We start from the raw sequence: 19,182 nt of genomic DNA on the forward strand, positions 1-19,182 counted from the left end.
TCAAGAAAACTATGGAAAATGTCTAGATATCAGCTCTTAGATTAAACTCTTTTGAACTATTGTTGTTGTTATCATTATATTTGTCCAAACAAATGTACCTTTAGTTGTACCAGGCATCAAAATGAACAAGAAATTGAAGAAAACAAGGATAGCCTAATAGGTTTTTTCCATTACTGTATCTATTAATGACACTCCTCCTAATGCCAGATGTGTCTATAAAGAGGTTTTTAGCCTAATAATGCCGGGCGACAGAGAAGCTATTCTTCCAACAACCTCAATAATCTGGAATTTGATTAGATCCACAAAAAAAAAAACATCTACACTGTGACTGGCCCTGAACCAGCTATAAATTCAGTCAACATGATGACAAACATAAGAAAACAATCAAGTTGAGTGGTTACCTAATTAATCTGCTTTCACTTACTCTGAAGACGTGTTCCACCATTGGAAGGCAAGTTATGTTTTAAATCAGTAATTATTAGCAACAGCTCAGCTCACAGGTGTGTCGACTTTATTTTCTCACTTCCTCCCTACTTTTCCTTCCAGGTAGATAAAAAGACGGCTCTTCTGTCTTCATGTTATTTTATATTAGACATTTAAATTCACACTCGACTGTTTGTAGTCCATAAAAAGAACAAAATCTGATTTCCACGTCTTAAAATCTACAGATCTTAACAATGGAGAATATCTACATTTTCAGGGTCTTTTATGAATGCAATGAGCATCTATCATTTTTGTTTAGGAACTACATAAGAACTTACATGTGCATTCCCTGCAGTGTTTTTGTTTGGCTTGGCGGAGTAATATGATGTAATACAGTGATTAGATCTTTTACTTCTGCTGTCACAGTTCAGTTTTTTCCTCTTTTGTCATTAAAGTAACCCTGTTGATGTCATCATCATGTTTTATTTACACATTTCCAGGAAGTAGCTGTAATGTATGTCTTGTCATGTCTATTTAAAGCTCTAATGAACATTTACACAACTGACAGCTATGTCTGAATGACTGAGAAACATGTCTTAAATAGATAGAATAAGCATTGTCATATAACTGTGTTTATTTTCTGAGAAAGGATATCAGGAACAGGAATAAGTTTAGCAAGAAAGAAAACCAAGAGATTAAAGGACAACATAAGAGGAAATGCAACCATATTTATGCAACATGCTGATGACCACCAACTTCATCAGCATATTTAGTCCTCAGAAATACAACAAAGTGAACACGAAAACGAAATTCAAGCCTAAAGAACTCACTCAGGTCTGTTTGGCCCACATCAAAACTGTCACTACTGTATCAGTTAATGGCTATCCCTATAAAACTAAACTAAGCTGAATAACTTCAGGTCCAGAAATGCTCTTTGAGGCTGAGGAAACATCAGTTTCATTTCATGATGTAACCTCCCTGTCAGAACACACCTTTATCCAGCCTCGTGTTGTGTCGCTGAGAAGAATCAAAGTCATCTGTCACTGGCCGGTGATGCTAATGAAGCCCAGATGTGGTCGTCCTCTGGTTCCAGCCGACTCCCGCCGCCCGATGCTTTGTTGTCACGGCCGTACAGTACCCAGAATCCTGCTGTTTATTGTGGTTGTCTGGGTGATGGGTTATTGTAACTGAGATGAAAGAGGAGCTGGACGTGATGGAGAGAACAGAGGCAGACAAACAAACTCACTGAAATGTACACATACCTGCACTGATTACCTTACTGGCTGGTTGGTTGGTTGACATTTACAGTAGCAGTACACTCTGATTTCATATTATGTTTATAAAACAGAAATATCTTTGCCAGGATTGTCTCTTGTCTCCGATCCTGTCTGTTGGATTCATCTAAAAGCGTAACCTGCATGAGAATAGAGTCCGGTCTGGGAACCTCAGTGTCGCATCTCTGCGTTTTGCAGATGATGTGATTCTTTTGGCTTCATTAAGCCAAGACCTTCAGCAAGCAAAATGTGAAGCGACTGAGATGAGAGTCAGCATCAGTCTGAGGCCGTGGTTCTCTGCAGAAAACCTGTGGATTGCATTAAACTGGCTTAGACATTAGCTGCTGCAATAAGTGAAGGAGTTTAAGGAGTAAAGAGGGAGTTGAGCTGGAAGGTGGAGCTCCTGATTTACCATTTGGTTGATCTACGCTCCGACCCTCACCTATGGCCATGAGCTCTGGGTAGTGACCACAAGGAAGAGTTAGCAGATACAAGCAGCTGAAATGAGTTACCCTCATAAGAGTTTTGGGATCAGCCTTGGAGGTAGGTTGAAGAGCTTGGAGTGGAGTCGTTGCCTCTTGGTGTCAAAAGGAGCCAGTTGAGGTGGTTTGAGCATCTGATACAGATACTTCCAGGGCGACTTATTTTAGAGGCTTTCTGGGCACATTCATCTGGGAGGAGACTCCATGGTAGACCGAGAACTTTCTGGAGGGATTATGTATCTCATCTGGTCTGGAAACACCTTTGGATCCCAAGGAGAAGCTGGAAAATGTGGCTGGGCAGAGGGACATCTGGAATGACCTGCTGCCACTGTGACTCGACTCCGATGAGCAGAAGAGGATGGATGGATGGATGGATGGATGGATGGATGGATGGATGGATGGATGGATGGATGGATGGATGGGTGCGTTTTGTGTCAAACAAAAAAGAAAGCTTGCATGAGAGTTAAAGTAGTAATAAGAATGAGAACAGACTTTTTCTTTATAATTTGAAGATGAACTTATTGGGATGTTCTATTGGTCCTCACAAGAAAGTCAAATCCTCACAATGCTACTGTGTGGATACATTCCCACAAAATGAGTATACACACTTACACACACCAGCACACACAGAGCCTTCCTAATTGTAACCGTCTGTACAGTTTCCACAGTGAAAGGACCACCATCTCCCGCTCATGTCCCTCCATCTATACCTGTCACTACTAAACACTTCCTGTCAGGGTTCAGGTAACCGATGGAAACCTGGCAGCCGACGGTGAAGGTGGTCTCCCTCCTCAAACACACACACTGCACACACAGTCACATCTAATCTTTCACCACCAGCGACTCTCCCTGACATCAGGCTAAGTGATCTCAGATGTACACAGACACACACACACACACACACACACACACACACACACACACACACACACATAGACACACATAGACACAAACACACTCGTGCCGTGACACTTCCAAACAGCAGAGATAAGCAGCAACATGTCACGGTCAACCAGAAGCAACCGCTGCCTCAAACCAAAAACAAACGGCGTGTTTGTAGGATGCTGGGATGTTTTTGGTCGAGGAGGGAAACCAAACCCACGGACAAACAACGGCAGCTGATCACGAACCCTGACGTCAAGATGATAAACTGGAATCAGAGGGGAAAAGGTCACTGGCTGTTTGTTACTGGACGTCATTTTACTATATTTATTTTAACAGTTGTATTTCTTTTAAGATTAATGGTTAGGTCAATATATAATTGTGGGACTTTTTGTATCATAGTCGAAATTTTTGCTGTTTTCAGGCCTAGTTATTTAGTTGACATTTTAGTGATATCCAGTCATTTTTTTCATTAATAAGTAATTGTTTCCTTAATAAATGACTATGGGATTTGTAAAGACATGATCATAATGAACATAAAAAAACATCAATTTTTTATTTTAATGAAAATATATGTAAGATATCTCCCATGGACTTCAAAAGTCCCTCAGTTATATATTGCCCTGGTTAATGCATGAAGGCAGCCAGTGTTAGGACATTTACTAGCGTAGTGATGATGTAACTATATACTGTAACTCAGTGTATACATCATAGTATAGTATTCATGTACTGGGGCACAGATAGGAATAGCATTAAATCAATGCAGTAACAGTTCTATCCAATGGTTCATGGCCAAAAAGAAATGCAGTTTCTGGGTGTTTTTTATTGTTGTTTGTCTTGCTCCTCACTCACTGTTGACTCATTTCTCAATCTAATTATAAAGTCCTGTATGCACCTCTCTGGAAACAACATGACCATGGATAGAAGTAGAAAGAGCTCAAACATGTATTTTGTCCATTGTGACAATATATGATCATTTATTTTACAAAAACTGAAAAAAATGGAATCAACATGCATAGCATTTTTCCAAATGTCCAGTGATGTTACAGGAAACTAATACTACTTCCAGAAATACTACAGATATTTTATTATTTATATTTTTACAATCTCTACAAACTTAGCTTTTTCAAATTAGTACATACATTAAATCTAGAAGGACCTTGCTGAATGTATCCTACAACAGCTTGCTGACAGTTTGCTCCTCTGCTCACCATTTCTGAGCGATGCCGCGTTTAATTCTTCGATCCAGTATGTTTCATTTTCCTGTCCAATGTTCTTATTCGTTTCCATACTTGCCTCCTCTCTGCTTTGTGTAAACACAGCCTGCAGTTCACCTGAATAGGCCCAGAAACGTCCCTGTAAGTGACAAGTTCTTTTACTGAAGGGTTGACAGCTAAATTATTCTACTTTATTTCTACTATTCTAGGGTTCTAATAGAGACGCAGGTGTCCACAGTGTGAGAGCTCTCAGAGCCTCTTGACTCGTGGACACTTGAACAAATGAGGATTAAGACTTCTCTTAATCTGGTGTAATTGTACCAGGGACGCTTTTACAATTCGAAACCATTATTGTATTTTCTGTTCATTTTTAAGCTTCAAATTGTAGTTTCTTGTACCAGATCCATAATTCAGAGATTGTATTGTGACAAGTGAAGCAAAACTAAGCAAAAGACCAAAGAATCCTTTTGACATGAAGTCTTGTTTCTATCATTTTAAGCATCCTGAGAGTTAATATGTTAGCACCACTCTCTCCTCTTTGAATAAATCAGCAGATGCTGTCTGGTTGGACCTAAACCCTCCGTCCTGCTGAGAGGACTGGATTAGGGAGCAGTGGAGTGGAGACGTCTGCCACAGGTGAGACACAACACCTGTTCTGTTTTATTCATGATCAGAATTAAAGGTTTCCTACTCTTTTGTTTTGCCTTTTTTATTCTTAATATAGTGACGTCAGGGTTTTTTTTTAAATTTTGTATCAATCAGAGATATGAAATCAGTTTATTGCGTGCATTCATAAAATTCCTTTGCCTGTGGTACTGGTTCTTTTCTGGGAATACAAAGGATCGAAAATGTCATTTATTTTTGATATATTTTTTGGGAGATAAATCATCTGGCCTATTTCTGTGCAATACATCTGTTTACTATCTGTTTACTTTCAGCTCACTTTCTGTTTATCTGTTTCTTGTTATTCAGTTTACAGTTTACGTTTCATACTTGTGTTATTTCACTTATTTATTTAAAAAAATGTTTAGACTCTATTCCTTGGCATCCATATAGACACTTCACACAAACACTTAGACACACAGACATTTTGTGTTTTATACTTGTATTCTTTTTTGATTTCTATTTAACTACTAACCTCTGTGTAATTGTGTATATTTCACTAACCTTCGTTTATTTTACTTTGGCAAAAAAAAACAAAAAACAAAGTACCGAACACAGGCGTGTGTTATGCATGTGTGCGTTATTTATGGATATCAAATTACATGACCTAAATATGTAGTGGGCAGAGGTAATTAATGGGATTTGGAAACACCCCCACAATTAAATCTATTGTTCCCTTTACGATTTCCAATGGAAATCCACAGCTGTGGATTTATAGTAGGATCGCAATCATGTGATTGTCAGCAGACAGCTGATGTAGTGTTCACATGTTGTCATGGTTACAGTGACACTGTGCCGCTTTCTGGCAATGATACAGAAATCTTTAACAAATCTGTGGATTCAGACTTTAAGCTGCATCACTGCCAGAATCTAATCACTTGGTCCTCGCGTCATTTCTGACCTTCTCTGAAAATTTCCTCCAAATCCCTTAGTCTGTTTTTGAGTAATGTTGTGCACAGACAGACGGAAGGATTCATGTACGCCGATCATCACATAACTCCGCTACATTCCTTGGTGGAGTAATATGTCCACTATCGTTCAAAAGTTTGGGGTCACCCGAACTCTAAGTGACCCTAAACTTTTGAATGGTAGTGTACATGAAATAAAGTTGCTCTATAATAGTTAAACTTGCTCTTAAAGAGTTCAAGTTGACATACACTTACATTCAAAAGACTGGGGTAACCCAGACAATTTCCATATTTTCCATGAAAACTCCCACTTTTATTCATGTGCTAACATAACTGCACAAGGGTTTCCTAATCATCAATGAGCCTTTCAATACCATTAGCTAACACAATGTAGCATTAGAACACAGGAGTGATGGTTGCTGGAAATGTTCCTCTGTACCTCTATGGAGATATTCCATTAAAAATCAGCTGTTTCCAGCTAGAATAGTCATTTACCACATTAACAATGTCTACACTGGATTTCTGATTCATTTAATGCGATCTTCATTGAAAAAAAAATGCTTTTCTTTCAAAAATAATTACATTTCTAAGTGACCCCAAACTTTTGAACGGTAGTGTACATCTGACTGCAAACATCTAGATATTCTTTACAATGTGTTCTTCTCGTTCTACTAAAAATAATATTCCCTAAAGGTTTTGCTGTGGCCTAAATTTAATAAATTCAACATCAGGATTTGCATTAGGGCCCATTTTTAAAAAATAAATGTGACCATTCTGGTTGTGTTGAAGCTTTTCAGATTATATTTAAAAGCATATTTTGCACTTTTGTGCTGGAGGTTAAACACACTCAACACCATACATCAAGCCCTTAAATTCCACCTTTAAGAGCCAGTTGTGGATGGCTGAGGGGGCTGAGGTTTTGGGTTTCATGTGCACAGATAAGACCCAGAGGGGTTCTTGACCCGGCCTCCTGCCTCTCCATTCACAAAGTGCCCCCTGAGAATGTTTTCATTCAGGCCTTTGTGACCCCCGTCTGTGGTTCGCCATCATCTTCACTTAACGTCTCACAGAGTTCTCATACTGTAGAGCTCTCACTTTTCTACACAAACGGAGGATAAACCTCGTGAGTAGAAAATAAATACAGGTACGAATTTATGTTCAGAATGTCTTAAATCATTGCTGTTGTGGAAATGATGCAACATATCACAAGAATATGTGTATTTATTTACAGCTATGAAGGCTCAGAGTGTTACTTGGACTCAGCTACAGGTAATTTAATTCATCTAACTGTTGTTCTAATGAACTCTGAGCAGGTTTAAAGGGTTAAATCAACAACTTTTGCTGCTGGTCAGAAAGTGTGGATGTCTACATAAATAGAATTCAGTCCCCAAATATAACCTGCGCTGTTTTCATAGCGTCCACGATGGCAAAGAACGGAAAAGATGCGGAATACTGATAAAGTCAGAGCAGGCAAACCAAACCTCAAAGTCTCTCACGGGAAAAGATGTTTGAAAGGTGACATTTTTTGGAAGTTTTTCTTCTTAAAGCACTGCAATATTTCTAAGACTGTCTTTAATGGTAGAGTTTTAATTTCTGGGCCTGAACTGAACTTTTTACTGTGACAACAATAAAAAAAGGGAATTATCTTCATCCTGGGAGAAAATTTGCTGCGAATGTCAGCGTAAATGTTTCCTCAGACACCTAGAAACCAACCAGGGCTCTGATGATCAGTTTCATTCAGTTGATTAATGGAAAGGGAAGCTATTTTAATAACTTAATAATCATGTGAGTCATTTTAAAGCAAAAAATGTGAAAGATTCCCCTTTTAAATGTGAATAGTTTGACTGAAATTTGAGTTATTGAGCTATTTGACTGTGTTAATATGTTGTTTTTGGCACAAGCTGTCATTTTATACACTGAAAATAAAGTAGATTATTAAATAAAATAGATGTCAGGTGTATTGGCAGTTAAAATAACTGTAAGTGGATGTCTTGCACTCCTCCTGTGATTTATTAGGAGGATTTTGCACAACTTCAGAACAAATGCAAGCAGCAGAAACTAACAAGAAAAAGCATTTAATGTAGAATTTGTCACCATTTGAGACGTTTATCCACCAGTATATATCTGGATATTTGGGCCCCTGAACATCTGGGGCCCCCTGCAAGCTCTTGCTTTGCTGAATTCAGTCTTATTCTGTTGGTTTAAACGACCAGCTCAGGAAGAAAAACGAGCGTCCATCCAATCCTCACAGTAACAAATGTAAACCTTTGAGTGATGCTGCAGCAGGCGGGTCCATGCAGGCCTCCACAGGGGGAGGTGCTCTGGGGTGTTTAAAATGCCCAGAAAAGACAGGCCGGGCTCTCACAAAAGGTGGTGAGAGGGCAAAGTCACAAGAACAAGAAGTAAAGCTGGACTAACGCTGCTGCTGCTGTGGAATAAAAACATCTGTCTGGACGGGGATGCTGCAGGAAAATGTTTAACTGTGTCTCCAACAGCGCAGTGAGTAGGAAGGAATCCAACTAGAAATAAGTCCATTTTTTTGTTTTATTTTGTTTTGTTTTTACCAAAATTTGTGGGTTTTATTGGGATTTATCTATTGTCGTACCACAACCTACAGTCTACAATTTCCTCTATTACAATTTGAGTTGACGTGTGAAATCAAACATTTATATATATATGCATTTATTCCTCTTAGCAAAAATTGAAATCAAGATCTAAACCCTGTTACAAACGGTAACATTGATGTTCCATGTCGTATGTATTTAGTAGGTAAATCTGTCAGCAGGTGCACATTTCAGAGGGGAAAGCAAGCGAAACATCTCCCTTAATATTTACAACACATGCATGAGTACTCGCAAAGCACACAGAAAGCGACGACTTTTATTTTGAAAAACTGCTGTAGAATTACTAATGGGCTCAGCAGGACCTCTGAAAGGGGCAGACACCAAGTCGATTTGATGGATGTTTTATTTATTCACACTATAAAGAAATAATGATAAATTTTGTTTTAAAAAAAATGTAAAAAAAAACAAAAAAAACCAAAGCAAAACTATAGTAGCACAGGTGCCAGAAAAAATAAATTAGTTAAATTTTGTCAAATATTCAAATAATTTAAAAACTGTGAAAATAACTGCAAATATCTGTTATTTAACGTCAGCTGTAGCTGATTTAAATACAGCAAAGTGGTTTTTGTTGTATTTTTTGAGTCAACATGTAAATTAATACAGTTTGTTTTACCTGATTTTACTAGATACTATCAGAAATTTAAGAAAACAGGAATAATCTGTAAAATCACAGTTCTATTTTTCAGTCCTTAAAATATATAATTTGTTTTTCAAATAACAGCATATATCTGTAGAAAAAATTATTATTTGATGATTTAAATGCAGTAAAAAAAAAATAGTACCATTTCAAAGTCTGACACTGTAAAAGAACAAATAATTATTCATGAAAATACAAATTTTTAATGTGGGCATCTTTAACGGTTACCTTGTAAACAAAAAGAAAATCATTTTCTGTGATTTTACTAGTTATTATCAGTCATTTAACAAAAGAAAATAAGGAAAATATGTAATTTGGTTAATATAATATTGAATTTCTATGCTCCAATTTGTTCTTTTTCTGATAATTCAGAGTAGAACGAGATAGCTCGACCATTCTATTCTGCTTTCAAGCATTTATTAGTAACTTTTCTCATTAAATATGAGTTTCTGCTGAGCCAACACTCTGATGGTCATTTACTTTTCAGTGTTCTTTTGTGCCTTTTTGTTTGTACAGAAATTAACTTTATTTTAAATGTGCATGTGGCACCTTTCCCCATCAGTGATTCATTTAAGATAAGATAAACAGCAGCTAGGATGTTTCTGCATGGAGTTTCTTCGGCTTCCTCCTACAGTCCAAAACATCTCTAGTTGTTCCAGTGCCCTTTAAAAAAAATAATTTAAAAAATTAGTGCAGTTTGAGAGCTCATAATGTCAAAGCATTAATTAACAAACAGGTTAGAATTAGTTTTTCCTGGACAAAAATGTTTTTGTTGAAAATATGGACACTTGAGTATGTTACTGTTTAGTACACACAAGTATCTTTTCATTGTTCTCAGATTCATGCATATTAGGTCAGCAGCTCATTTATTTACACAATTCAGTACATACTGACTGCGGAACAAACCAGTTTCATTTCATCGGCTGGTGCACTGAAAATATTCCACCAAAAATTTATTTTTAAATCAACCTCTGAAAAATTGCTTTTGTGCACTGAAAAATACAGATCATTTCTTTTTGGCAGTTGCCAAGGTTATGCTGAGGTTAATTGGTAACGCTAAATTGTCCGTAGGTGTGATAGACTGTTACCTGTCCAGGTGTCTCCTGCCTTCACCCTCAGTCAGCTGGGATAGACTCCAGCTCCCTGTGACCCTAATGAGGATTAAATGGTGTATAGATGGATAAACAGCAGCTAGATACAAGACATCCAATAAGCAAGACAAGGAATGCAGAAAGATAATAAGGCTAAAAAATAAAGATGTAAGAAGTTAAGATGCCTTTATTATCAATGTACATAAAAATACAACAGAATTTTGTTGGCAGTCTTTTACAATAGCAGCACGAGTTGTTGTGGTCATTGGAAATCATAATATATATATATAAATTTTATATATATATTATATAAATTATATATAGAATATATAATTCTGAATATATGGCACGGAAGTCTGAATATTCATTCCATACATTCCAAGTTTCATTATATATATTCAGAGTTTCATTCCATATATTCAGAATTCTAGATTCTAAATCATAATTTCCTAAACTGCATTCCATACATATATAATCAAATAAATATGGAAGTATGTACACAAGTAGCAGCAAGGATGTGGTAAACAGGTGCATTTATAAAGTGTCCAGTCGAGCAGTTATTGCACCCGTTTTTAAATATGTGTGTTTTTATGGATTATGAGTTCAGACTCTAACAAATACTGAAATTTGATTCCATTCATAAACTCCTGGACTTTAATATCTCCTTCGTGTTTCAGTGAGATCTGTGCTCCTGTCCAGCACTTTAACAACATACATGTCAGCGTGTGATGATCACGTGATCACAGCAGCTGAAGCAGGAACTCACCTGCGGCTCGTCATCAGGTGCACGTGCGTTGCTCGACACAATCAATCGGATGACGCTCAGGTGTGCGCGCGAGGCCGATGTCCGACAGGTGTCGAGACAGGAAGGGATAACTAAACACCAGAAGCTGTTTTTATTCATCCTAAATATAACCGATAATATGTTAAACACATAAAATACAGTGACAGACGCGTTTGCAGATATTTGGTGATCATTATCGGTGTTCGGTTACCATGGAAACATGAAGGAGTGGAGCTGAGCTGCGGGTCATTGAGGCTCCGGGCTGGTTTCTGGCATCATGTCGGACGGAGAGTCTCGACCGTCGGAGGCTGTTTTCACTCAGCTGCAGCAGGGACACGTTTATATCGACACAGTAGGTCTAAGAAATAACAAAATAACATGTATCCCCCCTAAAGTTACGATTTGAGGCCCAAAGTGAACAATAAGGGCCAAACAAACACCTTTAAAACTCTCGCCTCTGCTTTCCTTTGGATTTTCCAGGCTTTTGACGACATTATAGCTCATTTTTAATTCCAGGAGAGTTTTTATAAACTGTTGTTTTACTGTCTTCATGCCAGGGCTCCTCCGGGCCGGAAGACATCTTCGAGGAGGACTCCTACTCTCCGTCCTCGCTGTCCTCGTCCTCTCTGTCCTCCGTCCCCGCCTCGGCCCCCCTGCAGGGGAAGACTCTGTGCTCCTCCTGCGGCCTGGAGATCGTGGACAGATACCTGCTAAAGGTCAGGCTGATGCAAAGCAAATAACACAACAAGTCTGCAGACTAAGAGCCCAAAAATCATAATAATATTTCAAGTTTTGAGGCTGTTTTGTGTCATTTCTGTCGACAAACTAAACTAATAAATTAAAAGTGGGATGCGGTTGCTCCTTTCAAGATTTCTTTTAAGCTATTTTTTGGCCATTTTTGGCTTTATTGGAGTTGAGAGGCAGACAGGAAAGTAGGGAGAAGAATTGGGGGGAGACCTGCAGCAGAGGGCCGTGAGCTGGACTCGAACCCGCACCGCTGCGTCGGGGAATCCAGCCCCTGTTTATGGGTCTATCTAGGCACCCCTGCTCACCACATTTCTGACATATTTTCAGTTAATTTAAAATTAAATTGAGATCAAAAAGTAAAACTTAATCTGAGTTTGAGCTCCGCTGCTCATTTTTGTAGTTTAAAACATGACCGAGATGCAGCCCATAACTGAGAGCAAATGTTCCCTAATTTTATACTGATGCTTCATTCTACTAAAAGTAGCTAATAGTTGCTGCTTTCAACATTTATGACACTTTTTTAGTTTGTTCAACATGAGTTAAAATTTTAAAAAGACTGTAGATTTGAGTATGTGTTCCTAATTTGTAAACTCCATATTAATAATCAATTTCTGCTACATTATTAGTTTGTTCAACATAAAGTAAATTTGATGATAATGGTAAAAAATTTGTGTGCATTAAATTATCCTGCTCCCACTTTTCTAATTAAAAAATGACCAAAATGCAGACTGTAATTCAGTGTTTACAAAATTTTAAACTAGGTTTAAAATTTGTTCATGCTTTATTGTACTAAAAGTGAAAAAGTGAACATTTCTGTGAATTTTTTTTCAGCATGAAATTAATTTGACTTTTTTAATTTTTGAAAATTTGAGTTATGCTGCTTATTTTTATTTAGTTTTAAAAATGCCTAAGATACCGCCTGTAATCAGTTGCTTAGTTTTCCTAAAATTTAAAATTCATAATCATGTTTCAGTGTACAAAAAATCTGCAGTGAAATAATTTTGAGCTCATTAGACCACCATAGTGAACAAGCAGTTAGTCTTGTTTATCTTCAGCAAAATTTTAACAGTACTAGCATTTTAATATCCTCTGTTTTCTTTAGTTGCAAGGACAAATTTTTTGGTTAAAATCTCCTCTTTTCTAGGTGAACAACTTGTGCTGGCACGTTCGCTGCCTCTCATGCAGTGTTTGTAAAACCTCACTGGGCCGACATGTGAGCTGTTACATCAAAGACAAACAAGTTTTCTGCAAACTTGACTACTTTAGGTACGTTGGACCCAACATCTCAGGTTTATTCAAGCTCTTTTTGGTTTTATTGTATAAAAAAAAAAAAGTTTGATGACAAGCTCAGAAAGTTTGAAGAAGAGAAATGCATTCATTACATTGGGCTTCTTGTTATATGTTTGTGTAGTAATTTAGATTTAACATTATAATGTGACCATATAATTAATGAAAATAACGGTGATACAAGAATTCAACTCAAATGTCATTACCACAGATGAGCTGACTTGCAATCGGAAACATAGTGGAGGGAAAAAACATGAATTTAACTTCTAGTATTAAGGGAACATGAGCACTGTCTCTGGGGTATGTTGTTGCTGATAGCCTGCAAACAGTGATGGTTAGCCTTCCTCGTGTTTTTTGCTTTAAGAGTTATTATCAGGGCCGTTGGTGAACTCTGAGCTCGAAAACAAACGGCATCTGATTAATAAATTGACAGGTACAAAACTAATTTTAAATCTATTCCAGAGCTATACACATTTCAATGCACTTGTTTGTACATTTTTTATAATCTAATAGACATCTGCACATTGCAAAATACAGTCAACAGCTTTGTCTCTTTTTTTTTTCACTTTGCAAATAGTTTTGAAACGCTCAGTCATTTGGGTTTTGTACATATTATGACTAACAGTTAACAATGGGATTAGTAAACCTCTGAATAGGATATTATGACTCATAAAAAATCCCAAGTGAAGCCTGAGAACAGCTGTTATCTGGACTAAGCTGTGATGTTGAGAAGCATGGCATATCCGATTCTCTATGGGGATAAGGAGGGCGGTGTGCTGCAGCTTTATTGTGAAAGGAAAGCAAATGTTGCTGATTCAGAATGTTTACGTTTCATATCCAAGCCTGCATTTAGGTACAATCTCGTCAAACGTGCTGTTATTGAATGTTTTTGAGTCACTGATTAATCATCTATTTGTGACTAATGTTAACGTCAGAGCTTACTCATCCTCTGCTCTTCCTGTTTTCCATCTCTTCAGGAGGTATGGGACCCGCTGCGCTCGCTGTGGCCGTAACATCCACTCCAGCGACTGGGTGCGTCGGGCGAGAGGAAGCACCTTCCACCTGGCCTGTTTCTCCTGCACCTCTTGCAAGCGGCAGCTCTCCACTGGGGAGGAATGTGGACTTCTGGAGAACAGAGTGTTCTGCCGATCGCACTACGAGATCATGATGGAGAATCTCAAACGTGCCAAGGAGAATGGTGAGTTTATGGATTCAGGTCAACAAAAATGATTAGGAAACCAATATTACACGCTAGACTACATCATAAGAATATGAAGTCAAATAAAAACAGGTTCCCACTTTCACTTTCAGATATTCAGTTTTGTCCCCATTATTCAGAATAGTCCACACCTCGTTGTACCACAAAGCAGACTGATTGTTGACCATGTTGATTTTAGGCCTGAAAACAGCAAAAATGTCAACTATGATACAAAAAGTCCCACAATTATATATCGACCCCTTGTGTTTTGTCTTAAAGAACCAAAAGTAGAGGAAGAAGTGACCGACAAAGACGACTCCAGCTCCATCCCCAGACCTGCTAAGAGGGCCAGGACCAGCTTCACCGTGGACCAGTTACAGGCAGGTTCATCTGGTATTTCTGTGTGTTCACTGCTGCTGCACCTACTGGGGAGTTTTTCCTTCTGACTATAGTTGCTTTGATTGGCTTCCACTACACTGTTAGGCCATATACTGCCATCTATAAGAGTAATAAATAAAACGACAGGATTATGTTGGTCTGTCTGTGATATCGCTGCTATTGGCTCATTGTTGCTGTTTCCTGCTAAATCAGTAGCTGCATGTCATTATACTGTACTATGACCAGCAGAAGGAAATGAATGAATGAATGAATGCTCTTCAGTGTTTCATTTATATACTGAGCCATGCAATAATTCAGTATATTTCTACAAAACGGAGTTAAAAGGAGGGGAATTGACTTTGGTTTGTCAGAACAGAAGCATGACTCTAAATGAATGTTGTTCAGGAGGTAATGTTAGTCATAACTGAAGTATGAGCCAGTCAGATTTACTCTGTTTTGATGTGTTCCTGCCCTCTAGTGGCAGGTAACGCATAGTTTGAACACATACTGAGCACATTCTGCGTAATGGACTCCTGAAAATCTATTTTAACAGTATAAAACTGGACTCAAATGTCAGCCATCTAAGCATGCCCACCTCTGTCATCTCTACATCTGCAGGTGATGCAAACCCAGTTTGCCAAAGATAACAACCCAGATGCTCAGACTCTGCAGAAGCTGGCAGAGAGGACTGGCCTCAGCCGCAGGGTTATTCAGGTAAAACAGCCGCTAATGCCTTTAGGAGCACTGCTCTTATAACCGTTAGTCATTTCTGAAATTCCATTTGAGACACTGACTTCAGCAATTGGATAAATCCTCAGAACAGAGCAAGAATGATTGCTCTGTAAGATGAACCCGTAGGAAAAACCCTGTAGTTTAACTCTGCAGCATAAGCAGGCGTATTTTGTGCATCAGTTCACTAAAAAAGTAAATGTAAATTCACAGTCAATTGAAATAAGCCTGTTAAACTAGCATTTTACTCTCCTACAGATCTCCAATAGATATAGTCTAATTAGTAGCTGCATTTTTACAAGAACTATTAGTTTTCAGCCATGTTTCCTCATAAAGCATAGTAGTGTCATTAGGGTATTTGCTTTTGTTGTTAGATTGTTGGGTAATTTTAACAGCAGGAAAAACTGAAACTAAATCTACTCACTGAGTCAAAACTGTTGCAAAAAAATGGAAATTTTAAGATGAAGAATTTCACTGTCCATTAATGTTAATAAAGAGATGTCCGGGGTATTTTGCACAGTTAATGCTTTGATATTTTTCTTTCTAAAACAAGTAGTGAAGTGTTCTGGAACCAGCAGGCAGCACCTTAGAACGTGAAACCTCGATGGTTAGCTAAAAATTCAGTGTATTTCCATTCAGGTCTGGTTCCAGAACTGTCGAGCTCGTCAAAAGAAACACATCAGCCCGAGTGCTGCCTCTTCAGCCATGATGACGTCTCTCACTCCTGGTCAGCTGACTCCACCGCTGATGGAAGATCTTCAATACACAACCTATATTTCTCCAGACGCACCCCTCCTCACGACACTGACCTATATGGACGGTAAGAAGTGCCTACACTTTTAAAAAATTCAGAGTAAACAGCTGAGCTCCTGCCCATGTAGAGTAAACTCAGTCCTAACAATATAAATATTCTGTATGACAGAAGACCAATGCTGCCTACAGGAGTCACATTTTCACTATTGTACAATGATTAATAAATTCTAGTTGTTATTGCAGCAGTTCTTAAAGAAATGACTTGCTGATTTCCATCAACTGTCTGTGGTTCTTTAATTCCGTTTTATTTTTTTTACGTCCCCAGTCCAAACTCCAGATCCACTTTTGCTTCAGCCACTTCTATCCCATTCATTGACGCAGCTACCAGTCAGCCACACCTGAGCTTCAGCCTGCCTCCTGAGAAGAACTGAAGCTGATTGTTTGATGGGAGGATGAAGAGCACATCATTACGCTTTAATTTAAAAAATCCTGTAAGGATTGGGTCAGTTGAAATTTAGTAACTGTCCAGAAAAAGAGTCGCACTGAATTTTCACTGCTGCCTCGTGTGAGCAGACACTTTGAAGAATCAACTTGTTGGCACTGAATTGATTTCATTCTATCAGACAGGGATTCATGGATGAGAATAAGTTGAAAATGTCAAGTAAAATATTGAATTTTGTAAGATGAAAGTTTTGTTAATATGTGTTAAGATTTTTTTTGTACTTAATTTATTTGGAGGATTTGATGAGATAAGGCACTTTGCTGGAAAATGATGTAAAATCGATTTGGTTTTGAGTCAAATGTTATACTTTAAGACTGTAACTGAGAAAATGTCAGTTCTGGCATCTACAAGAGTGAAAATCAGATGTTTTTTGTTCCTGACTAAAGACTACTAGAAAATTTGGGATTGGGTTGTACTGCAAATTAAAACCACAGATTGGTACATTCATGGAGGAAGTCTACTGTTCCTTTCAGTATTATTGGCTCAAAAAACATGTGCAATGTATTAAACAGCAACTTTAATACTGGGCAAATGATATTACCTCAGCTAATTTATAGTTCAGCATGTGTTAAACACAGATGAAAAGCAATACAATTTATAAATGTTTCCTTAGATTTTGAAAGTTATATTTTACGTCATGTCATGTCTTACCTACACACAGGAAACAGATGGAGTTTAGTATTTGATATTGGTGTTGGGGATTCAAGTTCATGTACCATAGTTTTGTTTCTTTGCTTGGCAGAATTTATTTGCTCCTTTGAATCGGTTACTGTGGAAAGGATATCAGTGGTTGTATGAGAGTACTTATACTCATGTTTGTACTTCTAAATGTAAAATTTGGGGGTAGTTGGACCAATTCTTTTGATTATCTGCTACTTAAATATTTAATCTACATCCAGACAAACCTGTATTTACTTGACTATGTTTATCTGACATCGTACAAGTTGCTTTGCAGTGACACAGTATGATCAGTTAATAGACTAAAGTGCAGTGTTAAAGAATACATTGTCTAACATTATTTTGCTACTAGAATCTTGCAATTTTCTGTATTTTAACATTTTTGCATCACAACTTTTACTTGAAGTGCATTATGCCAATGCTTTTATACTTCAGGTACACAAATCAGCAGACTAAATGTAGTTGCAGATCAAGAATCCACTCCTTTACTCCAGTGGCCTCCCCCAGTAGAACAATGTTCCTTACCACACCAGAAACTGCTCAGACAGAGCTGAGGAACACGTGCAATTTCAGATAACATTCACAAAGGCCAACACTAATGCAGCTTTCAATTGTTTGATGGTGCTGGACAAAAGTTTGAGACACTTTAGATTCTTATCTGTTCAGTGGAAGAACATCAGGGAGGTGGAGATCTTACCTTACCCCCAACAGAACCCTGTTGTCAGCTTCTTGGGGTCAGTCTGAGATTACCTGAAGAGGCGATCAACACTGAGCCTGGCTCAATCCACGGAAGTACTCTGGTAAGTTGTCAGGTGCTGAACATTCTACTTGTCAGGCACCTAAGTGAGAGATCTTTTTAAGCCTTTTGCTAACCTCAAAGGTACCCACACTCTTTTTTTCTGAAGGTCTGAAAAAGCTCTTGAGATAGTTTAGCTCTTGACATGATGTCATTACACACTTCAGATCAGATCCTAGATGCCAGAGGTTTAAATAAGATAGGTTCCACCTGTTACTTGCTAATGATGTTCTAAATTAATCTACGCCGATCAGCAACAACATTAAAACCACTTACAGATGAAGAAAATAACACTGAGTATCGCATTACAATGCCACATGTCAAGAGTTGACATATCAGGACACAAGTGAGCAGTCAATTCCTGAAGCTGATGTGCTGATAGCAGGAAAAATGGGCACGTGTCGAACATTAATAAAACACCAGGTCCTGTGAGGTGTTCCTAGTATGCAATGATTAGTACCTACCAAAAGTGGACCAGCAACAGGAGATACTGTGGAGAGAGAAGGCTTGGCTATGTTGTCCGATCACGTAGAAGAGTTACTGGTCAGAACTGGACCATGGAGCAATGGAAGAAGGTCTTTTACACCATGTGCATGGTTGGGTGCGCTGTTTACATTTTTATGCCTCCACAGTGGTGACAGGACAGGCTGCAGGCGTTATATTTCGTTGTGCAACCATCCCTCTGTACATCACTCTGTCCATCCCATTGTAGTGAAGGTAATTTCTCTTGAACTCCTGGCAGGATTTTTTAAAACTTTTATTTTATTAATTATTTATTTATTTTTACAAATTTGGCACAAGTGAGTTCGAAAGTAAAATCTTAGAGATACTCAAAAATCACAATACTGGACATAACTCATGAATTCATACATTTATGACAAAAATTCACACAAATGTCTAATAAATTTAAATGACAGACAAACAGATACATAGATAGATAGATAGATAGATAGATAGATAGATAGATAGATAGATAGATAGATAGATAGATAGATAGATAGATAGATAGATAGATAGATACTTTATTCATCTCGAGGGAAAGTCAAAGTATTCAGCAACTTACATACAACAACAAAAAATAACAAAGATAAAACAGGCAGGTTGGTAACATTAACATTAAAGGTTAGTA

The 19,182-nt window shown here is 37.9% G+C and overlaps 1 protein-coding gene across 2 annotated transcripts; it reads left to right on the forward strand.

Annotated features, from left to right (window-relative positions):
• Window positions 1-8,223: 8,223 nt before the first annotated feature.
• On the forward strand, window positions 8,224-17,582 carry LOC111577533 (LIM/homeobox protein Lhx8-like). 2 transcript variants are annotated; one of them, XM_023283870.3, is made up of 8 exons: window positions 8,224-8,348; window positions 11,543-11,701; window positions 12,877-12,998; window positions 13,997-14,217; window positions 14,497-14,597; window positions 15,214-15,309; window positions 15,964-16,144; window positions 16,403-17,582. In XM_023283870.3, the coding sequence occupies exons 1-8, from the start codon at window positions 8,322-8,324 to the stop codon at window positions 16,477-16,479; spliced, it is 984 nt and encodes a 327-aa protein (XP_023139638.1). In that variant the 5' UTR covers window positions 8,224-8,321; the 3' UTR covers window positions 16,480-17,582. The 2 variants fall into 2 exon arrangements, with proteins under 2 accessions (XP_023139638.1, XP_023139637.1); XM_023283869.3 differs by lacking the exon at window positions 8,224-8,348 and adding an exon at window positions 10,637-11,337.
• The last annotated feature ends 1,600 nt before the right edge of the window (window positions 17,583-19,182 follow it).

This window comes from Amphiprion ocellaris, chromosome 10, assembly GCF_022539595.1.
Source record: "Amphiprion ocellaris isolate individual 3 ecotype Okinawa chromosome 10, ASM2253959v1, whole genome shotgun sequence".
Taxonomy (NCBI): Eukaryota; Metazoa; Chordata; class Actinopteri; family Pomacentridae; genus Amphiprion; species Amphiprion ocellaris.